Source organism: Staurois parvus, unplaced genomic scaffold (assembly GCF_062004578.1).
Source record: "Staurois parvus isolate SC_StPar_1 unplaced genomic scaffold, SC_StPar_1.0 ptg000656l, whole genome shotgun sequence".
NCBI classification, from domain to species: domain Eukaryota; kingdom Metazoa; phylum Chordata; class Amphibia; order Anura; family Ranidae; genus Staurois; species Staurois parvus.
In genome coordinates this window covers 2,196,739-2,221,548 of record NW_028318452.1, presented here as the reverse complement: position 1 = coordinate 2,221,548, position 24,810 = coordinate 2,196,739, and the positions used below count along the sequence as shown (strand labels likewise).

Sequence of the window (24,810 nt, the reverse complement as noted above, 5' to 3'; positions counted from 1 at the left end):
TGGCGGTGGCATACAATGATTCCTCTATACGTCCCATCCACCGTCCTTGTTCTTCTTCTTCCGCTCACCTCACCCTGAACAATCATTGACCTCACAGCCCCAACATACCTGGCTGATGACGTCAGCCATAAACGTTCAACGACGGGGGCGTGGTGCGAAGAATCCCCGCCCTCTCTCAGGTACTCGCTTTCAGTGAAACCTATGCGGGGAGGTGTGGCCGGGGCGGTGACGTCAGGTGGCGGAGTATCACGGAGCGGGGTGAGTCCGGTGTAGCATTCCACCGGCGGAGTTATTAGTGAGAAGTTTGTCGGAGTTGTCCGCTGCCGTCCGTTATGAGGGGCCCGGGGCTGCTGTTCGGGGCTGTGCTATTGTCTGCCTGCTTCCTGGCTGTGACTGGTAAGTGTTGGGGACTCCTGACAGACTCTAGTACTGGTGAACCACAAGGCTCAGCATGCCTGACCAGCTTCTGATAGGGACAGGAGCCTGGCTCTGGGGGAGGGTGGTGTGTCTTCCTAGGACACACCTGAGGGGGGGGGCCATACTAGGAAAATGTCATGGCTTGTTAGCAGGATATGAGTAGACAATGACCTCCCTGGGGGGGTAATGAGGAAAGTTCTGCTCTGATGTCTGCCTCCAGGCTGTTTACACTGGTGCTGGGGGGCGGTAAAAACAAGCAGATTTATTGCCCGTTCACACCAAGACACAGTGTGCGGGAAAGGTGTATTTCTATGGGAACATGCTGCCGTTGTCCATTTTTATTGGAGCCTCAAATGCTTCTAACCAACACGGCCAAAAAACAGCGTACCGTGAGGTGTTGCGCAATTTTGAAAAGTCGCACTTTTTGTGCGATTTGGCAGCCTATAGAAATGAATGGACTTTGAAGAACAGAGGCTGATATGAACCAGCCCCTTACTGGCCATCCCTCCTGAAGCCGCAGGGGCAGGCGATGCGATTGGACACATGACCTGGCCGGGAGGCTTTATTCCACATCTCTGCTGTCATGTTTGGTGGGCATTGTTACCGCTGTTGCATGTGACCCATTCAAGTGAAAGCGGCCGCGCCACAACTGCAAGACAAGCACTGCGGTTAGCCAACACAACAGGCATTCAGGAGGCGGTAGTACTGTGTCCTGCATTCCTGTCAGCCACGCCTGTGCTGCTCTCTAAAAAGAGACGCATCGTAGATCGCTCTTCAGAGACCAGCACGGTGTAAACTGGCTCATACAGGTTTATATTTGCAAGTGTTGGCAGCTTTATTAGGATACGATCCTGCCAGGAGATCATTGAGTTTTGAATTACCTTGTAACAGGGTGAAGTTACTGCAGCATTGTCACCTTGGATGACATAGATCAGGGGTCTCCAAACCTTCTAAACAAAGTGCCAGTTTACCATCCTTCAGACTTTAGGGGGGCCGACTGTGGTCATCGGGAGTAGAAAATGTCCCTCATTTGGAGTAAACAATGCCCTATCTTTGGTGTCTGAGACGAATTGTGCCAAGTCCTTGGTAGGAATTGTGCCTCCTCATTGGAATCATTGGGCCTCATTGTTGGTGTCATTGGGAAGAACTGTGCCCCATCATTGGTGTCATTGGTAGGAATTGTGTTCCATTGTTGGTCTCATTAGGAGAAATTGTACCTCGTTATTAGGAGGAATTGTGCCCCATCATTGGTCTCATTAGGAGGAATTGTGCCCCATCATTGGTCTCATTAGGAGGAATTGTGCCCCATCATTAGGAGAAATTGTACCCCATCATTGGTCTCATTAGGAGGAATTGTACCCCATCATTGGTCTCATTAGAAGGAATTGTGCCTCATCATTGGTCTCATTAGGAGGAATTGTGCCTCATCATTGGTCTCATTAGGAGGAATTGTGCCCCATCATTGGTCTCATTAGGAGGAATTGTGCCCCATCATTGGTCTCATTAGGAGGAGTTGTGCCCCATCATTGGTCTCATTAGGAGGAATTGTGCCCCATCATTGGTCTCATTAGGAGGAATTGTGCCCCATCATTAGGAGAAATTGTACCCCATCATTAGGAGGAATTGTGCCTCATCATTGGTCTCATTAGGAGGAATTGTGCCCCATCATTGGTCTCATTAGGAGGAATTGTGCCCCATCATTGGTCTCATTAGGAGGAATTGTGCCCCATCATTGGTGTCATTAGGAGGAATTGTGCCCCATCATTGGTCTCATTAGGAGGAATTGTACCCCATCATTGGTATGACTTGTGCCCAACTGTTGGTGTCTTTGCACCCTATTGTTGGTATTATTTGGAAGAACTGTGCCCCATTGGTGTCTTTGGTGGAAATTGTGCCCCATCATTGGTCTCATTAGGAGGAATTGTGCCCCGTCATTGGTATGAATTGTACCCAATTGTTGGTGTCATTGCACCCTATTGTTGTTATTTGGAAGATCTGTGCCCCACTGGTGTCTTTGGTGGAACTTGTGCCCCATCATTGAAGTCATTGGGCCCCATTGTTGGTATCATTGGGAAGAACCGTGTTCCATCATTGGTAGGTATTGTGCCCCATGGTTTGTGTCATTGGGAGGAATTGTGCCCCTTCATTGTCAAGGAAAGTAATAGTCCAAGGGCCAAATAAAAGCAAGAAAAGGGCTGCATCCGGCCCTTGTGCCGCAGTTTGGAGACCACTGACATAGATGGACTTTACGCAACAAACAAATGAAGGTCTCAGGCTAGGTTCACGTATAAGCAGGTTGGGAACAAATGCATATTTGTACGTGTCCGGACCCCCGACAGAACATGTTGCTCGATAGCAAACACATGAATTAATTCTTAAAGTGGTTGTAAAGGCTGAAGGTTTTTTACTTTCATGCATTCTATGCATGAAGGTAAAAAACCTGTGTGCAGCAGCTCCCCAGCCCCGTCAATACTTACCTGAGCCCCATCGAGATCCAGCGATGCTCACAACAGCCTCAGCTGTCCCGGGTCTCTGCCTCCTCATTGGCTGAGACAGCAAAAAGGAGCCATTGACTCCCACTACTGTCAAGCACAGCCAGTCAGCCAATGAGGGGAGAGGGGGCGGGGCCAAGATGTGGCTCTGTGTGTGAATGGACACACGGAGCAGCGGGTGCCCCCATAGCAAGCTGCTTGCTGTGGGGGCACCCGACAGACAGGAGAGCCTGGGACCCAAGAAAAAGAGGATCCGCGCTGCTCTCTGCAAAACCACTGCACACAGCAGGTAAGTATAGACATGTTTGTTATTTTCAAAAAAAAAGAATGAGTCTTTAGAATCATTTTAATGGCATCCCCACGCATTCGCAAAACAATTGAGAAATGGCATGGTGCTGCAAAACTATGTGGTTCCATGCAGTGTGTTTTTTAAAAAAGGAGACCTCTTTCCCATGTTTCTCATGGGTATAGCATCCCATTCAAATGAGCAGACCGCTGTACCCATGATGGTACGCACACGTGTGGACCGAGACTCCTTGGACACATCGGACAGTGTATGGACATTTTCCACCAAGTGCATTTTTAGGGCTTGTTCACACTTGACTCAAAATAGTAACTCCTAACAAACGCAATATATAGGTAAAGTTGATCCCTCGGGGGATCAGGAAGGAAATTTTTTCCCCTGCAGGAGCAAATGAGTTCATGCTTTGCTGGGTTTTTGCCTTCCTCTGGATCAACTGTGGGTATAAGATTATAACTTTTTATTATGGTTGAACTAGATGAACTTTTGTCTTTTTTCAGCCAGACTAACTATGTAACTATGCACATATAGCGGTAAAGCATGTTAATAAGTGCGTTTAATGCGCATTAAAAACACCTCCAAACTCCCTGTGTGTGTTTTGGCATATTTGAAGCACTAAAACTGCATCAAAAATCCCTATAATAAACTGTGGTGTTAATGCGCTGCAGCCAATGCTTGTCTGCACATTTGCATAGCGTCACCATAGACTTGAATGGAAGGCGTTGAAAGACTTCAGACTCCTCCAGACTCGACATGAAGCTTCAATTTTGAAGCGAAGCAGCACAACACTAACGCTTAATGTTTTGATAATGTGAACAGCAATGTGTGCTGTCCCTAGTATCCTACGCATAGGCGTTTGGGGAGCGTTAAAAACGCATCTCAAACACTTGCTTTCAATGCCAGTGTGAACTTCGCCTTCGTGTGTTAAAGCGCTGCATTAAAATGCAACGCAAAGCAAGATGGGTTTTGCTTGCTTATTTAAATTTTTCAACAATTCTTGTCCCCATTTTGTGGGATGGGTCTGTGTTTGTTAGAAATATAGACGTGATTTAAAAAAAACACATTCATTAGAACACACGTGGTGTTTTCTATTGACCATAATGTAACACGCATAAAAGAGGCAGCAAGCAGGATTTCACAAAAACGCAGCACACCGCCCTGTAATCATTGATGAGAAGACTTCTATAGATTATAATGGTGACCAGTTTTCATGTGATTTTAGTGCACTGTGATCCTACATTAGGTCTGGTTCACCCCTATGCATTAGTATGTTTTCGGGTTTGCAGAAATGCATTACATTCCATTTAACATGGTTTCCTATGGGTCACGTTCACATTTCTGCATTCTTTACTAATGCAGGGTCAAGGACTTGTGTTTTTGTTTTTTCCTGCAGCAGGTTGTGTTTTTGGCTCCATAGACTTCAATGGAAACACATAAACCAAAGCATCAAAAACACACTGCTTTTTTTTTTTTTTTTCTTTTTTTTTAAATGCTTTTCTGCTGTTTTTTCGCTGGTTTCTTCCACAAGCCAAAATATACCTCCCAAAAATGCTAAAAGCATCAAAAATGCACTAAAAACACATATGGGGAAAAAAGTAAAACATGCTGGAAAAACCCGTTAACTGCAACATGCATAGGTGTGAGCCACCCCTTGTTGCTCATAAATGCTGTGAATGGGCCTGAACTCTAGATAATTAGGAAACTTTTTGCAGTCAAGCTGGCCATAGATGGATTGTTTTGTTTTTCATCAGCCAATGTGCTAGTCAGAAAATACATACAGATTCCCCCATCAGCACACAAGGTGGATGGAGGAACACTCTGCTATGTTATTGTACTCTGACAGCAGGACTTCCACTACAGCGCTGATTGAAGGAAAATTTTCCAAAAAGTCAGCTCAAGAGAAGTCGATCATTGTACTTTTCTCAAGTGTGAATGGCTATAGATAGATCAAAATTCAGCCAGTCCCCTCTGAACTGGCTGATATTTGGTCCATCTATGGCCAGCTTAAGGCTACTTTCACACTGATCTGCAGACTGCACATTGATTTTTTTGTCTTTTTTTAAGGACATGTGACTCAGCCGCACCAAAAAAGCAACACAGGTGCATTTTTGATGTGCTTTTTCTGCACTTTCCATTGACTTCAGTGGGGAGGTGCATTATAAGGTGCGTGCTTTTTTTTGTTTTTTGTTTTGTTTTTTTTTACCACACCAAAAATGCATCAAGCAGGGCTTTGAAAAAAGCACAAGACCCGCAGTGTGAAGAGTTTGATAGAAATACATGGTCACACATTTTTCTTCCACTTTTATTTTTTGTTTATACGCAAAAGCAGAAGAAAACCAGATCAGTATGACAGCGGTCTTTCTAATAGGATAATATCACATGAATAAAAGGCAACCATTGTATTACCCCTCCCCAGCATTGGTATATTGTTACCCCCCCCCCCCCAGCACTGTTATTGTGGTTCTCTAAATTGTTATATAAATGCGTGGAAGAGGAAGAAACGTTGAGTAGAATTTGCTGCAGGAGAAGCTCGGTGATGATTTCAGAATAGGACGATCTGACTATTTATGTTCAGCTGGATTTCAGATGACTAATCTCTCCCCTCAGGGTAGTTTATGTGCACAATGACTGTAAAATGACGTGGATTTAAGTTATGGGAGTGTTTAGTTACGGGAGTGCAGGAGATTTTTCTGTGTGGTTTCATTCGATGATAAAATAGAGCGTTGTTTTGTCATAACACACAGATGATCCTCAGTCAGTCACTGCCATTACTCCTGATTATAGTGTTCATTCAGTAAGAACATAATGAGAGTCTACTTATTTCCAGACACATCACTAGCTGAGAAATACCTTTAGGTTTGGAGATCTACCCTGTGCTTCAATCAGTGCAGAATGCTGAGTTTCTGGCTGCCCAGGAAATGCTGTGCTCTCTGACCTCTGCGCTCTATTGGCACATAGTAGCATGAAAATGAACTTTATTACCGGAGTATGAAAATCATTATTTGTACAGCTGTTCAAACCCCACCTATAACCACTGTATGTATGGAGTTCATTTTCTTCACGTCTGGCTACTCTTGAAAACATCCCAAATAGTTAAAATGCATACTCTAAAAAAATTGCCTGTAGTGTGTATATGTGAAGTTGTATTTTTAGATGGTAGGCCTCACTGGTGGACTAGGACCGATGAACCTACGGTATAATGTGTCATGGTAGCAAGCCTGTCAAATCATGTACATCTCCATTGTGATAAGAAAGCAGATTGGAACAAGGCTGAACAAATCACAGGAGACTGGAGCCCTCAGATTTTTGACATTTTTTTTCTTCAACATGGAACTGGAGGCTTGGTGTCCTTCTTCATGCACTGTACTGCATGTACTGCAGTCAAATGTCTTCTGGTGCTTCCTGACGTTTATTATTATTATTATTATTATACAGTATTTATAAAGCGCCAATAGTTCGCTCAGCTCTGTACATTACAAAGGGGGACAGAACATGTGACAGAACAATACCAATACAATGCAAAACATGAGGGGATTGAGGGCCCTGCTCTTTCGAGCTTACAATCTGAGGGAGGGGATGGTGGCACAGGAGGAGATAGCTGTGGGGGATGGAGTGATAGGAAGAGTGGAGGAGGTTAGCAGGGGGTGGGGTAGGCTACCCTGAAGAGGTGGGTTTTCAGGGTGCGCCTAAAGGAGAGGAGAGTAGGTGATAATCTGATGGGTTGGGGCAGGGAGTTCCAGAGGATGGGTGACACCTTGGAGAAGTCCTGGAGGCGGGCATGGGAGGAGGAGACCAGGGAACTAGAGAGAAGAAGGTCTTGTGAGGAGCGGAGTGTGCGTGCTGGGCGGTACTTGGATATTAGGTCAGTGATGTAGTTCGGGGCAGTATGGTGGACAGCTTTGTACGTCAGTGTTAGGATTTTGAATTTGATCCGTTGTGCAATCGGAAGCCAGTGGAGGGATTGGCAGAGGGGGGTGGCGGAGATGGAGCGGTTGGTAAGGTGAATGAGTCTGGCAGCCGTATTCAGGATGGACTGAAGCGGGGATAGCCAGCGGCGAGGCAGGCCAGTGAGGAGGGAGTTGCAGTAGTCGAGTCGTGATATGATGAGGGAGTGGATGAGCTGTTTAGTGGTTTCTGGGGTTAGGAACGTGCGGATTTTGGCGATGTTGCGGAGGTGGAGTCTGCACGAGTTTGTTAAAGATTGGACTTGGGGCTGGAAAGATAGGTTGGAGTCCAGAATGACACCAAGTACTCTGGCCTGCGGGGCGGGTTTGATGGTGGTGTTGTTGGATGTGATGGAGAAGTCAATGGGGGGTGGTGTCCGGGCTGGGGGGGAAGACAAGAAACTCGATTTTGGAGAGGTTCAGTTTAAGGAAGTGGAGCGACATCCAGTCTGATATGTCGCTCAGCAGGTGTGTGATTCGGGCGGGGACCGAGGGGGTGACTATTTGCTTCTGCTATTTTATCCTCTCCATTTAGATGTGTTCATGTTATCCATGCTTTAGGTATAAACTTTGAAACTTCAGCTGTGCAATTTCCATTTTTTCTTTAGCTCTGGTTCAGCCCTATGGAACTGCATGTGATTTGCACAGAAATCCCACTGCATTCCTCTGCAAATCACGTGATTCTGTGCAGCGCAGTTTGAGCCCATTCATTTTATATGGCTCAAATTGCTTTTTTTTTTTTTTTTAATTGCCACACTGGAATTTTGTTCATACCCATGCCATCTGATTCAAGCAACCACACTGTGTTTTGTGACCTGTTTTTGGTGTGCCAATAACATTGACACAGAGCGCATGAGCACAGCAATTGCTATACAGTACAGGAAATGCACAGGAATCACTTAATTTCCCATTCTGCATCAGTGTTAACCTGATAAAATCTGCAGATTTACTGTGTTCTTATTATCATTCATTATTGTATATAGTTTTTTGTTTCTGATGCTGAACGTTGCATAACATGAATGCAGTCCACGAGCCCGGTCGTTTTATGTAATAGCCAGTAGTATAACAGGGTGTACTGTTCTTAGCTCTTCTAATTGGTGACTTGATGACATAAATTCAATAACCTACGAATGACCTTCTTGTCTGTAGTGTATTGCATTACCTATATTTCCCAACACCTAAGGCCTCATGCACACAGGACATTTACCTCTCCTAGAAGCCAGCAGAGATTGTGTAGATAAAATGCCCAATGCTTGTAAGTGTCTTAACCTTTTCCAAGCTTCTAAGAGCTTTAAAGGCTCGCAGCTCTTGGGCTCGAATTCATTTCATTGGCCAAAATAATTTATTCTGGCAATTGAAATGAATGCCCAAGTGCTAAACGCAGGTTCAATATTTCTTCTGCCCAAACTCTGCTGCTCCTGGACTCGGTGGCAGTGGGTTTTTTCCTGCTTCTAAAAGTCTGTGTGCATGGGCACATAGGATAACATGGAGGGGTGTTTGGAAGCAGTTGAAAAAAATGGCTGATGCATCTAAAAGTGGCTGTAAAAACATCCTGTGTGCATCAGGCCTAAACTCCTGTCCCTGCACAGGAAAATCTTTGGTCTTTTCCCTGAAAGTGACAAACTCAAAAAATCTATTTTATTATGTATACTTAAAGCGGAACTCCATTCTCTCAATCAGCATTGACTATTTAGAATCCTTGTGCTGCTAGCATTAGTAAATAGGAAAGTATATTATATTTACTTGTTTTAAGTGTCTTCTTTTTTCTTTTTACATTTCTTAAAGCGAAGCTCCAGTCCCCATAATCCAATTTTTTATTTTTTTTTAATTCCCTTGTGATTGTTATTACTTGTACATTTAAATTAGAATACTGTTAGAACAGTATTCATGCTGGTAAGCTTAAAATCTTTAAAAATGTACCTGATCTCAGACGCAGGAAGGTGACCATTTAGGATGTGGGCATCTGAAGCCCACTAGTGTCTTTTTCAGGAATTCGGTGCAGCTGGCTACCCAGCATGTACCTCCCAATCTCGAGCCTGCGCAGTAATGACACTGCGTGGCACATTGTGTTTAGTGCAGGTTATCGTAGCAATGGCGGTGTCACGGAAGTACCCACCCTGTTGCTATGCCAACCTGTCAATCACATTACATTATTAGGCTTCCCAAAGACTCCTGGGATAGATGACGATCATATCCCTAGAGTCTATGGGAATAGCCTAATGACATCAGGCAGTGGCCGGGACCGGAAGTGCCGCCCGAAGAATTATAATAAAGGTATTTAGAAACAAACAAACAAAAAAATAATTTCCATTTCGCACTGTATATTGGAGGGGCATTGGAAATATTGGAAGTTTAAAAAAAGACTGGAACTCCACTTTCAGTTACTTCCTGGTTTCTATTCCTAGGGAAATAATGTCATACATCCCTGGAGTCTCGGAAGGGGAGGGTTCCCAGCTCAGCCAATACCTGACATAAGGGCAGATGGATTCCAGGAAGTAAATGCTAAATGAATCATCTGCCCTTATTCAAGATGGCCACCGTCAGAAATAACAGGGGGTGTTTTTCAAAATGAATTCTCAGCAAAATAAAAGGATGGTGACATGGATGGATGCGTGAGTTTGCTTTGCATATTAACGATTAATTAAAAAGCAGTTTTGGTTTGTGGTGCTCAGATGCAGTGCAGTGCAGTGCAGTTCCACTTTAACTTAAAAATACTCTTTTATTGCTTTCAGCCACCTCCATATTCCTTTGTTTTTTTTCTGCTATGATCTGACTTTGTTAGGGGGTGACTACATTGTTCTTTTTGGGCGCAGTATACAGGATGTAGGAACATAGCCACCCTCTCTTGAGATTAGCTATGTAGTATGGGATTTGTGGCGTGCATAGAGCAGTGTACATGACTGGTATGAGCAGTGCAACTTGATTGCGAACAAACAAGTGATCTGGAAAAGAATATGTTTTGGAGCTCACAGGGGACATTTATAAGGAGGCAGAAAAATACATTAAGCCTGGGTTCACAATGATGCGGAATTCACAGCTTTTTCTATGTGAATTCCGCCCTGCATCACAATCGCACCCCGTTCATGCGAACCCCTACAGGTGTGTATGTTAAGTTAACAACACCCCAAAATCAGTACGCAAAAAGCGGTGCGATGTGCAGAATCGGATCGCATAGATGTGAATACCCATACAATCCGATTCTAGTGCGGACCAAAAAAAGGGTCCTGCACCTTTTTGGTGCGGATGCGGTACGATTTGACCCATACAAAATGTTTGGCTCAAACCACACCGCACACAATTCGCATGTGATTTGCATAAGAATGTGGTGCAGTTCCTGTGCAAATCACATGCAATATACCGCTCCGCATATGTGTGAACCTAGCCTGAGAAACAATTTAATGAAAAATAGATTACAGGGCTATTAAGTAGCTGGTGCATATGGTTTATGTCTAGGATACTATTTAGTGTCACTCCTCATTCTTGTAGCAATTATGAAGGATTTGTTGTGTACGTGACATTGGTTTATTTTTCTTGGATGGTAAATTTTCCTTTATTTTACATGTGATTATGGCCTTATGGGCATTTGCTTTGCTCCTTTGAATGCCTTCTCTCCTGGCAGGAGAGGCACTGATTAATGATGTTGATGCAGGGATCTCTCCCTCTGCTCTATTGTATTCCAACAGGTTACAAGTGCTGATCGAATGCTGGTTTGCCAGCATGACCCTTCATCCTAGTGCACAGGATCAGAAAATCATATGAAAAATACCGCTTTCGAAGTGATCATATGATAATCTGATCATTGGTACACAGCTTTTGTCCAAAATTATTTGAAGGGACAAGTACAAAAGTTTTTCTCGTACGATACCAGTGCCGTATTGTACGATTTTCGTTTAATTAGCGCAGTTTTTGTCCGAAAATACAATACGTCACATCACTTTCAAATTTTTATTCTGTCGAATGAGAATTTTTGGAACTTTAGTAACCTTTTCACTTTCGATATGAAACCAGCATGCAAAAAACCTGAATGATTATTTGTGGGATATTTTCATTGTGTGCACAGGACTTTCTCTACTGAAGCCAGTCGTCAGAGCGCCTTCTGTTCTACAGAGGAGTTCACATGGACAGAAAATTAGCCGATTTCAGTATGTGTATACTGGGCTTTACTGATCAGCCTTTGGCCCTTGCATCCTCAGATATTACAAGCATTGCAGTGGTTGTAGCAGGGGCGGACTGGCAACTCATGGGGCCCCCGGGCAATAGGGGATCATGAGGCCCCTGTGTCCTTGCCCAAACTCACAAAAAGCCTATGAAAAAGGTACCAGGGGCATCTCATGGGGCCCCCTACTGACCCCGGGCCTCGGGCAGTGCACGAGTTTCCAAATGGTAAGTCCACCCCTGGGTTGTAATGTTTTGGATTGTCTTAGATATCTTTTGAGAATCTGCACAATAGTAATAGTAAATGACCACCGTCTGCATTAGAGCAGACTTGATGTCTCAGCCCCAAGATTGCTTTGATGGCCTGTAGAGCACAAGAAGTCGTGTTTCCTCTTGTCATTTACAACTCTGCTTGTTATCCGCTTATTCTGTGTTCATTAATGACATGGGTGGGGTAGCTGATCCATTGATGACAGTTCTAAAGTTACAGAGATCATGGGAGCTACGGAAGGAGAAATCTTTTTTGTAACCAGCTCTGCACCCTTGTAAGGCCTCATGTACACGGGGCGTTTGGAAAACTCTTCTGAATGATGGAAACTGACTGCTGGAAAACGTAGGTTAAAAATGTCAGTTTAACTGCGTTTGCATACTGGGTTTATGCGCGTTTGCATTTAGAAGAGTTTTTAAAAGATAACCTCAGGAGACCTTCCCGAATGCACTGAAAAATAATTTAACTATTTCAGACATTGTGAGAGAAATAGAGAGAGCAGAAGCAGAGAGAGCAGTATGTGTTGAGATGACCTGTCTTTTCTGGTTGTATTCACTATGGATCCCATCATGAGCATAATTCGGCACATTCTACCATTTTTTTTCCTTCACGTGAAACCTGGAACTGACTGTGATGGTGTGCTAGGTCCATTTGAATACATGGAAAATGCTTTGCATCAGGGGCGGACTGACAACTCATGGGGCCCCCGGGCAATAGGGGATCATGGGGCCCGTGTCCTTGCCCACACCTTAAAAAGCCAATGAAAGGTACCAGGGGCATCTCATGGGGCCCCCTACTGACCCCGGGCCCTCGGGCAGTGCCCTAGTGCTCGAATGGTCAGTCTGCCCCTGCTTTGCATGCATTTCTGATGCTGAAAAAAGGCTCTGGACAGCATCTGGACATGGAACAGTTAAAAAACGGTTGTAAACGAGGTTAATTGCGTTTACAAGCGTTTGGTGTTTGAAACGCCGGTAAAATCTGCTCCTGAACGCAAGTTTTGTGCGTTTAAAAAAACGACTGTAAACTCAACTGCCTGTAAACGACAATGTGTACATGGACACATAGGAAAACATTACGGTGAGTTCAGGGGCTGCTGAAAAAAACGCTGAACATCTCCTTAACGTCAGTTTAGCAGCTGCAGTGTACATGAACCCTAAAACAAGTAGCTTTGTTTTTTATTTGATTGTCTCCGACTATTAAAGGTGTCCTTGTTAGGAAAGTTTGTACAATGTGAAGATTTTTCCCAATATGTGCTATTTTATGTAGTATCATTTATATAGATAACATAGGAATGTAATGTATACTAAATGCTTTTTTGCAGCATTTCTATAGATCTAATTATTCAATGTAATCAACAATGCAGTGCTAAGTGCAATGATTTCAGGAAAACTGCATTGATTCATAACAATCAGAATTCATCTTTTTATTACTCTGACCACTGTAATATGAAAGGAAACCTTATGAACATGGAAGATACCATTGCAGACTTCTCATTATGGAAAGTCTAGTTGCTTGGCTTTTATGCTGACCGGCAGGTTGCAATACTTAGGAATCATGAAAAGGTATGCAGTTAAGGACTTTTGACTTTCCTGATATGCATACTGGTCTATAGGCCAATAACTTGATAAGGGACAGGGACCTTCACCAGTAGTAGGAAAGATTCAGAAATAGGACAGGAAATTGTATCTTCTTATTTTCCATTGTGTTTGACTTCATTCTGCAGAAATTGAACATAACCGACTGTAACATACTCCTTTTAGTGAGGTTGTCAGCGACAGGTCTTCTGATACTTGCTGTACCAGATCTGTCCTGTCCTTGGGGCTCACACAGTGGGGGAGATTTACTAAAACTGGTGCAGCTCTGCATAGTAACCAATCAACTTCCAGGTTTTATTGTCAAAACGTAATTGAACAAGCTGAAGTTAGAAGCTGATTGGTTACTATGCACAGCTGCACCAGATTCTGAGTGCTCCAGTTTAAGTAAATCTTCTGCAAAGTGTCAGCTCTTAGCAGCATTGTACTTTTACTGTTCAGATGGATCATGCATCTCATCTCTGGACATATGGATAACAAATGGCTAGAAATATTCATTTCTGAATTGCTAATATCTGCACTCCAGCGATTTTGATATATCTTTATACTGTATACATATACACACACATTGAGGTCACTGCAGTCCCCTGTAAAACAAAACCCTTGTCCACGGAAGTATTTACGGTAATTAAATATATGATAAGTGACTAAAGGCCAGTTCACACCAGAACACCTGCATTCAGTGCGTTTCCCACACTGCATTCAAAATGCACTTCACTTGCAATCTGCAGTGGGTGTTGGTGTCAGTGAAAAACACCCCAAACACAGGTCGCAAATGCAGTGCGTTTGCCTAGCGCCAGATTGCGTAGTACAGCAGTACCATGCAATCTGGTTGCTGTGCGTTTTTAATGCATGCACTACTTTTGGTGTGTACATCGCACAGGAATATACAGCATGCTCCTGTGCAATTCATGGTGTGAACTGGCCCTAAATAAATGAAAAGAGTTTACAACTTGGCACAGAGCGTGGTTGTTTGAAACAAAGGATCCATAATGAGAAATGACATCATTAGTCCGTAAAAAGAATACAAAGCACCCAAGCCAAAGGGACCAGTCTTGTGCGGGGGAAGATCGGTGGGTCAGGTGAGTATATCTTTCTTGTCATCTCACCTAGAACAAAAATGAGCATGTGACCTGAGCAGTGCTGGCACGGGCCGAAAATTTTTCTTCCCCAGACTTCTGCTTTAAAGTCAATTCATTAAACAGAACACACATTCATTATTTATTTCACGGTACAGGCAGTGTAGGGAGGAACTCTGCAATGGCCAGTAACATTTCCACATTGATACATTGTATATGATTTATGTCCTTCGCTCTGGAATATAAATAACGTGAAACATTTCACTGGAAGGTGATCATTTTGTAACCGAAGGCACACTGAGCCCTGGTTCACACTGATGTGGTGCGGAATTGGCAGCGTTTTCTGTGTGAATTCCACACCACATCAGAATGGCACCCCGTTCATGCCAACCGCTGCTGGTGTGTGTGTTCAATTTTATAGAATTTTTTTTTTTTTTAAAGTGTGTGTATAGATAGATTTAAAACATTAAAAAAATTCCATAATTAAAAGCTATATAATGAGTACAATAATATAACTGCGTGTGACCAGAAGCTGCTCCTCTTCAGTTGGGTGTCCATGTAGGTGTACCTTGGTCCCAGATGTTCTAGAACAGGGGTGGGCAAACTTTTTGACTTGAGGGCCGCAATGGGTTCATATATTTGACCCGGGGGCCGGACCAAGAGTAGATGAATGATGTGTATGTGTCATCCATAGTAAGTATAGTAATATTCCCCCATAGTAAGCATAGTAATTCATCCCCCCTATAGTAATTCATCCCCCCTATAGTAATTCATCCCCCCTATAGTAATTCATTCTCCATATTAATTCATCCCCCATAGTACTATTCCCCCCCAAGTAGTAAGCCAAGTCCCCCGTGTGTCAATTTACTTACCTTTGCTCCGCGCGTTCCTCTCGCCGTGTTCCCGCACAGTTCCGGTCTTCAGGGCGGACTGTGAGAGGAGCCTAGCTCCCCTCACGTTCGTCACGCTGCCCCGCCTACACACATCCTGACAGCCAATGTATCCCGCGCCGTTCCGGTCTTCAGGGCGGACTGTGAGAGGAGCCTAGCTCCCCTCACGTTCGTCACGCTGCCCCGCCTACACACATCCTGACAGCTCCGTGGGCCAGATTAAAAGGTCCGCCGGGCCGTAGTTTGCCCATTGCTGTTCTAGAAGGTCATCAAAGGTCACAATGGACATCCTTGTGAAACTGAAACATTTTTCAGGATATTTCTATCAGCTCACCATACATGTTTGCTTTTGCACTGTATTTCTTCTGGATATATTATAAGGATGTGTCCAGTAACCAGTAGACGATGACGAATTGGCGTGTTTCAGCTGCATTCTGAGAAACAGCAGCCCCCCCAACATAAGCAGTAGCACTGTTTCATGAATCATTAAAGTAAGGGGATCCACGATGATTGCAGTAAAAATAAAAATTTCTCTTTGTTCTCTGAATCAAAATGGTGACTGGAACTAATTTTCCAATACATTGTGATCATTTGCGAGTGCAAAATGTTTTGAGGGGAGTGTTTGTGGGGAAAAAAGAAAACGTTTTTGCACGCTTTTAGTGTGTTTCTTCAAGTTTATTTTTGGGCTTTCATTTGAGCTGCAGTGTGCATGAGCCCTAAGAATGTTTTCAATACTTCTGTATGCCTTCTTTCTGGTTCAATAGTTTTTTTTTTATACGGCCCCATTCTCCTCTCCCGATTTGGTATTACAGGCAGAATCAATGTGATTCAGCCCTTAAACCCCAATCGTGTGGCAATCGCAGCACAACACGTGCACACATTTGGGCGCCATTATCCTATCATTGGCACCCCAAACGTGATGCGATTCTGCCACTGGACAGGATTGCTTGGCATTTGTGACAAACCGCACCTTCACAAATCCCATGAAGATTGTCGCCTGGAGCAGGAGCTTCTTTTCGGGTGACAGACGTGTATACAACAGTCCATTCAAGCGCTGCCCTGTGCGACACACAGAATCACGTGAAAATCGCAATGTCAAAAGCATGTAGTGGGAATGCAAAATGTAAAAATCACCATAGATTTAGCTGCCAAATATCGCAAAACAGATAAATATCATACAAGTTCTTTTAAGGCAAAAATGCATGCGCTATTTATCTCTTAGTGAATTCACCCCGCTTGTTGCAGTTTTAGCACCAGATGTAAGGGGCATGCTGGCGAAGAGAAAGCAGAGCTGCCAGCTATCTGATAGAATCAGAGGTGGGTGGGGGGCATTCAGAAGGCATGGTGGGATCCAGTGTAAGGCGACTTCATGTACATCATTTCACCATTCTTGCGGAAGTGAAATAAGGTTTGACTTCAATCAGATTAGTTGGAAATCCTGTCCCTACTGCTTTGGTCCTCCTGTGTGAGATAAGTTTTCTTCTTGCAGCGGAAGTCCCTCTGGTGCGTAGGCAAACAATTATGTAAATAAACGATGAAATCTGACTACCAGATATTGTCGTGGAAGTCGTAGAAAAAAAAAAGTACTCTGCCCCTATTGTGGGGGAATTCAATAAAAGCAATAAGGAGGGTTTCTGGTGCCATGGCCTCTTTCAAATGGAACCTCACTCTCTCAAGTAACATTGACTATTTTTTTAATCGTCATGCTGCTAGCATTAGTAAATAGATAGGAAAGTATATCATATTTACTTGTTTTAAACTTTTTTTTTTTTTTACTTCAGTTATGTCCTGGTTTTTTGCCTAGGCTAATGATGTCATACATTCCAGGAGTCTTCGGGGGGGTTGCTAAGCTAAGCACACCCTTCTGCCTGCATGCCTTGGCTAAGAGCAGATGGATTCCAGGAAGTAAATGCTACATGAATCGTCTGCTCTTACTCTAGATGGCCACGGGCAGAAATGCTAGAGGTTGTCTTTCAAAGGGATTTCTCAGCAAAATAAAGCAAGGGACTGATCATGAAGTGAGAACAGAGTATCTGCTATGGACAATACTGCCTCAGTACTGACATTGTATGGCACGGGTCCTCAAACTATGGGCTGAATACGGCCCGACAGACGTTTATCCAGCCTGCTGGGCCAGCCGGAAAAAAAAAAATTGAGGAGAGAAAAATAAAACCCAGCAAATAGCTAGGCTGCTCACTGGTTCCTCGGCCATGAGGACCCAGCGAATGGTAGCCTGGAAGCCCAAGATTTCACTTGCTACAGCCAGAGGAGCAACAGGAGAGGAGGAGCGCACACCAGGCACCGTGCATTGTGGTGTCAGTGTACAGTGCATTGCTGTGTCCAGTGTATCAGAGTACAGTGTGTTAGTGTACAGTGCATTTTAAATATTGTATTGTGTTTTTCGCACTACAAATAAGATATGTGTGGTGTGCATAGGAATTTGTTCATATTTTTTTCAAACTATAGTTTGGCCCCCCAACAGTGTGAAGGTTCGTGAACCGGCCCCCTGTTTAAAAAGTTTGAGGACCCCTGTTGTATAGAATATCCTGCTGTTGGCAGAGCATAAAAGGTGCAGCATATGAGAAATGTAGATTTTTGCAGTGCTACCCATGGAAGAAGACTTGATTATGTATAATGGTGGAAGTGGGCATCTTGTAAATTAAGGGACAAGCATTTTTATTGCCCTCAGTATATGCCGCTGATCACAGATGAGAGAATCAGGGAACAGAAATGTTCTATTATTATTATTATACAGGATTTATATAGCGCCAACAGTTTGCTCAGCGCTTTACAATGTAACGGGAGACAATACAGCAACAATACAGTTCAACACAAGAGGACAGGAGGCTCCTTGGAGCTTACAATCTAGGAGGGAGGGGCTAGTGGTACAAAAGGTTCTAGCACTTGTGTACAGATTTCTGTTGTCCCACCTCTGTATCCCACTCCTTCGGTGTGCCCCTCTGTTGTCCTACCACCTTACATCACCCCTTCTGTGTACCTTCTGTTGTCCTACCACCTTATATCACCCCCTTGGTGAGCAGGCTGCTGCAACAGTTCTCTTCTATTTAGAAAATGCTAGTTGCCTGGCTGTCGTGCTGATAAGGCTTCCATACCTCTGGCCAGCAAACTGGAACATGTATTCAAATCAAAGTTTTGACTTTGTTCTGAGTATCTTTGCTGCATATTGTTCCTGGTTAGATACTCAGAAAATATTGGAGTTGCAAGTAGAAGTCAGAAATGGCTTGCATGTTATACCACCATACATCACACAGATTATTTACCTTGGCGTTCGCCCTCAAGCAACATTTGTTGTAAGGGTTCTTCAGGACGACAAATCTCTGATTCATCTTCCTTGCAACAAACTGGATATTCTGGTTTATAGGAAAAACACATTTTACAGGAATGTTCCAACAAATGAAACTGTTTTGTTTTCACGGCAGGCACCTACAATGTATACGTTATTTCCCAATGTTAGGCAATTGTCACTGAACTTTCTATAACAGGAATAATCCCCAACTAGTCTGAGTCAGTATCAGAGGGTTTTCACCCACACATTGCATTGCTTGTCATGTCATCACAGCCTTCCTGACTATATCCCCTCTCACATTCCAAGACTAGAAGTCATGAATGATCAACTGCTATATTTTAGTCATATATGTGTAGTTCTCCGTAGGATACTTCTGAAAATCGCATCAAATGACTTTGCAGAATATTTTATTTTCTTTTTTTTAGGTAAAACTGATGGTTTCAGTTGTTTATTACATATAGATTCTGTATTTTTAATTGAGAAATATAGTATCCTCCCTTACAGACAGATGTCTTTCAAGGGTGTGGAAATTTTTCAAAAAACTACTTGTTCAGGGACAAAATCAGGATCCCAATCTACTTGTCCCTCATGACAATCTACTTGTCCAGATAAAAAAAAAAAATACATTTTAACCAAAACCGTATTTAAATCTGAAGTGATATTAGGAATGGGGCTTTTAAAAACAAAAGGGGCTTTATGGCGACTTAACCACTTCCCATCCAGCTCATGTATATAAACAGCCGGACAGGAGCAGTGCAGGGGCGGGTGGCTGTTTATAAATGTCCTCCCCGCTTCCCTGCTTGTGCGCTCTCCCTGGGAGCGTGCACCACCTCCTTCGGACACAGCAGAACACCGATCACTGTACAGGACCTCTGTGTGAGGTCCTGATCATGTGATCACTGATTGGCCAATCAGTGATCACATGAATAGTAGTAAGCAAGGTGTCACTTCCTGACATCATTGCTTATTAATTGTGAAATCTGTGAATGATCACAGAGGTCACATGGTACAAGGCTATTCAAAACAGCCTTGTACCATGTGACAAGCTGTGACCAATCATAGCTCGCACAGTATTTCTCAATAACTGTAAGAATGCAGCCAGAGATAAGGAAATGATTGCTTGTACAGCCTTTATGGCTGTAAAAGCAATCAGTGTAAAAAAAAAATAAAAAAATCTTCATCACCCCCCCCCACCCACAAGTAGTACAGTGTCACTTTGGTGACACTGTACTACTAGGGTGACAGTATGTTAAAAAAAAAATATAAAAATTAAAAAAAAATGTTTTGAAAAATTATAATCTTTGGTTATAAACTAATTTGGGTTATTTATTTATTTGCTAAAAAGATAACTGAATACATTTTGGCCAAGATTTATGAAGAAAGATTATTTGCAAAATTTTATTTTAAGAAAAATACTTTTTTTTTCAAAATGTTTGAACATTTTCATTTATATAGCAAAAAAAAAAAAAAAATCCCAGTGGTGAATACCACCAAAATAGTTTTATCTGTCTCAAAAAAATGCTAAAAAATTCATATGGGTACAGTGTTGCATGACCGCGCAATTGTCATTCAACGTGTGATAGCACTGAAAGCTGAAAATTGGCCTGGACAGGAAGGGGGTGAAAGTGTCTGGACTTGAAGTGGTTAAACGTGTACGAATTTTAACATTGAATTGTTTATCTCCTCCTCCCCTCCCTGCCTGTCACCAGCACCACACCTGGGAACTAGCAGGGTAATGAGCACCGACTGGCTGCTTGTCAGGAAAGTGTCAGGCTTATCTTTTATCCCTTTCGCTGCCAGAACCGTTTTTGCGTTTATTTTTTTTTTGTTTTTTTGGGGTTTTTTTGCACACGTTTTTAAAAAATCATTTTAGGTCTGCAGATTACATAAAACTCCCAAAACATTCTAGATTTTCTGAAAGCAGAGACCCTAGAGAACAAAATAGCAGTAGTTACAATTTTTTATGTCAAATGATATTACCGCATTATTTCAGTAAAAAATGCAATTAATTTTAGGGCACAAAAAATACAATAAATTACCCATTAAAACACTGTCGGCAGGACAGGAAGTGATCATAATTCTCTAGCAACTACACAGAAATAAATGATTAGTAGATTTTTATTTCTGTCTGTGTCCCTGTTGCAGGTTTTTCCTCATTCCCTATCTGCTGAAACTGTCAGCAGGACAAGAAGTGAGGGTAATGCTGGATACACACAGGAAGTTTATTTTAGTTCAACCCAACATGCTGAACAAAAAAAATAAATGTAGAGATTGCTGTACTGACATATCTAATGTCTCCTCGCAGAGTTATTGTTTTCTGAAAAGGAGACTGCCATTGACTGCGAGCGCTGATTGGATGCTGGTCTTCCAGCATGCTGATTCGACAGAAGCCAGTGGAGGAGCTGTACATAGGTTGAAAGTCAGCTGGTTCCTTCTGCTGAACCAGCTGTTTTCGGTCCGTGTGTACCCAGCATAAGCCTCTCCTAATGGAGTTCTAGATAACAGTGCAACCTGGGAGGGGTTCTAATCCTTACCAACTCTATCCAAAACTAAAATAAAATAATAAAAAAGGTTTTGGCTTGACATACACTTCATGCGGTGTATCCGTGCTCTGCACCTGCAGTCCTGGATGTACAGGAACAGGCATCAATGAACTGCTAATTCTATTCAGCAAACATCGCCACATTAAAGTACATCCATTATTGTATTTTTTTTATTATAATTGTTAATATAATGTTGATTAGATTGCATTTTATATAATGGTGAGATTTGAACTAGACCTAATGATTTCAATATTTTTCTCCCTTCAGGCCAAAATAAAAGCAAAGGAGGACGAAGTTTTGTTGGCAAGGAAGGCACATTTGACAATCGTACCGGCACATATGGATATACAGTGAATGACTTTGCAAAACAAGTTTTGACAGGTGGCTTGACAAGAGTCTTCCTTCCTTTGGTCTATATCATCGTGTTTGTAGTTGGTTTGCCCAGCAATGCCATTGCATTATGGGTCTTCCTTTTCCGCAACAAAAAGAAACACCCAGCAGTGATCTATATGGCCAACTTGGCAGTGGCCGATTTGCTGTTTGTCATCTGGATTCCGCTCAAGATTTCCTATCACCTGAATGGCAACAACTGGATTTATGGGGAAGGCCTATGCAAAGTACTTGTGGGATTTTTCTATGGGAACATGTACTGCTCAATCCTGTTCATCACCTGTCTGAGCGTCCAGCGGTACTGGGTCATTGTAAATCCCATTTCACACACCCGGAAAAAGACTAAAATTGCCTTAATTGTTTCAGCCACAATATGGGTCGTCATTATTCTCAGCACAGTTCCATTGTATCTTGTTGAACAAACCGTTTATGTCAACAATGTTAATATCACAACATGCCATGATGTCTTGCCACTCAGCGTTCTGGCCTCTGACATGTTCAACTACTTCCTCTCTCTTGCCATCGGGCTTTTCTTCTTCCCTGCAATCCTCACCATTGTAGCCTATGTGCTGATGATCAGAACATTGAATGCTTCCATTACAGATGAAAACATTGGTAAAAAGAGGAGGAAAGCCATTGTGCTCATCATTACTGTGCTGGTTATGTGTGTTGTATGTTTCATGCCCAGTAACATTCTGTTGCTGGTGAACTATGCCACTATTAAGGAGACCCATGTTGGCAACATCTACGCCTTTTATATTGTGGCCCTGTGCCTTTCCGCACTGAACAGTTGCATTGACCCCTTCGTCTACTACTTTGTATCCAAAGACTTCAGAGACCATGTTAAAAACACCTTCCTCTGCAGAAGCGTCAGGACTGTGGAAAGGATGCAGATCTCATTTAGCTCTATGAAGTATTCCAGAAAGAACACCTACACCTCCAGCTCCAGCAACACAAAAACCAGTACCTGCTAGGCAATGTTGTAACCAAGAGGCAATGGACCTTAGACTTGTATCTAGATATGGAAATTTATGCCATTTGTTTGCTGTGTGAGGATGCTGGCCCTTCCAGCACAGGAAATGTGGACATTGTATAAAGAACAAATCCAAGTTTTTTGAAAACTTTCCACTTCTAATGTAGCAAGTGTTTGGAACTATGTTCTGTGAATATATAATACTGATTTATGTTCCTTTGCAGTAATGTCTGTCAGTTCTAGTCTTTTCAGTGTCACTGCCTGCTTGCTCTACTGAAGCATTAGCTGTGATGCTGTAGGATAGAAGTCTCTCAGCCATGTGTACTATAGACAAACCTTCCAGTTACTGAAACCCCGAGTAGCATTCATTTAGAAACATGGAATAATATTGGATAACTTTCAAGTCGCATACAGGGCCATGAATGCACTTTAAAAATTCTGACCTGTTTTCAGCCAGACAAACTTTTGTTGCTCTGCTCTACAGCTTCACAGCTTTGCGTTGCCTTTTCTGCCAGTGAATAGCTCCTTCGATTTACCTTGAACAATAAAAAGTATTGTTCCCTCGCATTTTAAAGTATACAATTAATCTAAGCAGGAAAAGTAATATATTGAGCAAACCTCATTTGGAACAAGCATTTTACTGATAGTTGCAGAAAAGAATTATAAGGAATAGATGGAATGCAGTTTAAGGATGTTTTGAGGGCCCCCATCTGCTTCGCACAGTTAAAAAAGGAACCTATCGGGGTGAAATGATTGAAACTGTCATTGCTGACTTATTTCTGAGGCTGGATTTTCACTGTTTGTGTGCTTGCAATGTACATGGTAATGCACATGTGTAGGTGTGAATGGGCCAATAGTTTCCCTTTTTGTCTTTCACAATAAACAGCAACACACGGATAAGAACCAGCCACTTAGGAAAGAATGGTGGTTCAAATTGACATGCATTTTCATGCAGCAAAATTTGAGAGTTTTACTGCATCAAAATAGACCAGTATGAAAAGACCCTAAAAGGTAAACGCTCCAGGCCAGTCATCCTTCTCCTGCCTTAGGTATTGCTGAGTCCATAGTCTGAACAGAGCATATAGAGTGTAGGGGCTCCCGATATGTACACATGCTCATCCTATGTCCATCACCAATTAAAAAAGGAACAATAAGGGTGACAGTTCTGGTGTTAATTAAAATACATGTGAACTGCAACTAAATGCTTAGTTTTTAACAGAGGCCCATGCAAGGTAGATTTATACTCAACATTTATCTGGCTGTTCATGCAAATAGTGCTCTTTCCAGATCAATCAGTAGTATAAACAGGAATTGTCTTGCTTTACTAGAAGAAAAACCGGTATTCCCATCTGATCTAGAATTCTCTTCTAAGGAATTTAATTGCCACACCCAGAGGAAATTGAGCATTAAAAAAAAAAAAGTTAGTTTCTTTTTATTGATAAATTACACCAGGACCGAGATAAATATGTAGGATTCCATTGCTGAACCCTCTGGAAAATGCCAGTGTTAGTGGCCCTTTTTGGTTCACAACTTTAATTCACTGACCTGAAACAAGTCTATAGATAAGAACTTCCTGACTTCTCTGCAAATTTCTTGATTTAGACACTTGTTCCGGGTAAATGACTCAGTAGCTATAGTGCAACCAGGCAACTAGCATTTTATAGGAGGCTTGCAATAGCAGCCCTCCTATTTCCATTGGGATATTTCCTTCAACTTAGGTAAACCAGCACTCCCTCCTCCCCATGTGAAGCAGTAGGTGATTAATATTTATTTCTGCTTTATAGGCAGAGATGGAGACATTTTTTTTTTTTATTGCAGTTTCTTAGACTTTGGCATCACAGTGTACAGTACAGGTCACTAAGCTGAATTACACATCTTTCTAGTAATCAATGTGAATTTTAGATAAGTATTTTCTTTACATGTTGAGCAGTAATATTTTGAGCACTGTTTTATATATTTTTGTATTTAGCATGTATTTGATTGTAAAATATTATTATACAGTAAAAGTTTTTGTTTTTGACTGATTTATTGCTATTCATTTGTATTAATCCTAGCAAATGTAGACCTTACTAAGAATGATTTAATGTATGTCCAGCAAAACGTTTACCCCTGCATGCTGTTCTACTGACATTTTATTAGACAGAAAACCAATGCAAAAGCAACTCAGAAATAAAAAAGCTTTTCTTTAGCAAAGTAGGGGATGGCTAGAACCCCCTTTTATAATGTTGTTGCTAGTTCTACAGGAGGTAAACATTTTTGCTGCAGAAGGAGCTAAACTTTTAGCCCTCGTTCGCACTTCACGTTTTTACAGCGGATGTTTTTGACTTTTTAGCATTTTTTTTTCTACAGCCAGTAAACTCCCCAGCATGTTATCCTATATGTCCATGCACACATAGACTGTAATCAGTGTTTTTTGGCAGGGGAGTTTTTTGGCTGGAAAAAAAAACAGAACTAGTGGG

General features: G+C 42.4%; 1 protein-coding gene across 1 annotated transcript; it reads left to right on the top strand.

Moving 5' to 3' along the window:
* Window positions 1–221: 221 nt before the first annotated feature.
* Window positions 222–24,375, top strand: F2RL1 (F2R like trypsin receptor 1). Its single transcript, XM_089694221.1, has 2 exons — window positions 222–396; window positions 21,256–24,375. The coding sequence occupies exons 1-2, from the start codon at window positions 333–335 to the stop codon at window positions 22,350–22,352; spliced, it is 1,161 nt and encodes a 386-aa protein (XP_089550347.1). The 5' UTR covers window positions 222–332; the 3' UTR covers window positions 22,353–24,375.
* The last annotated feature ends 435 nt before the right edge of the window (window positions 24,376–24,810 follow it).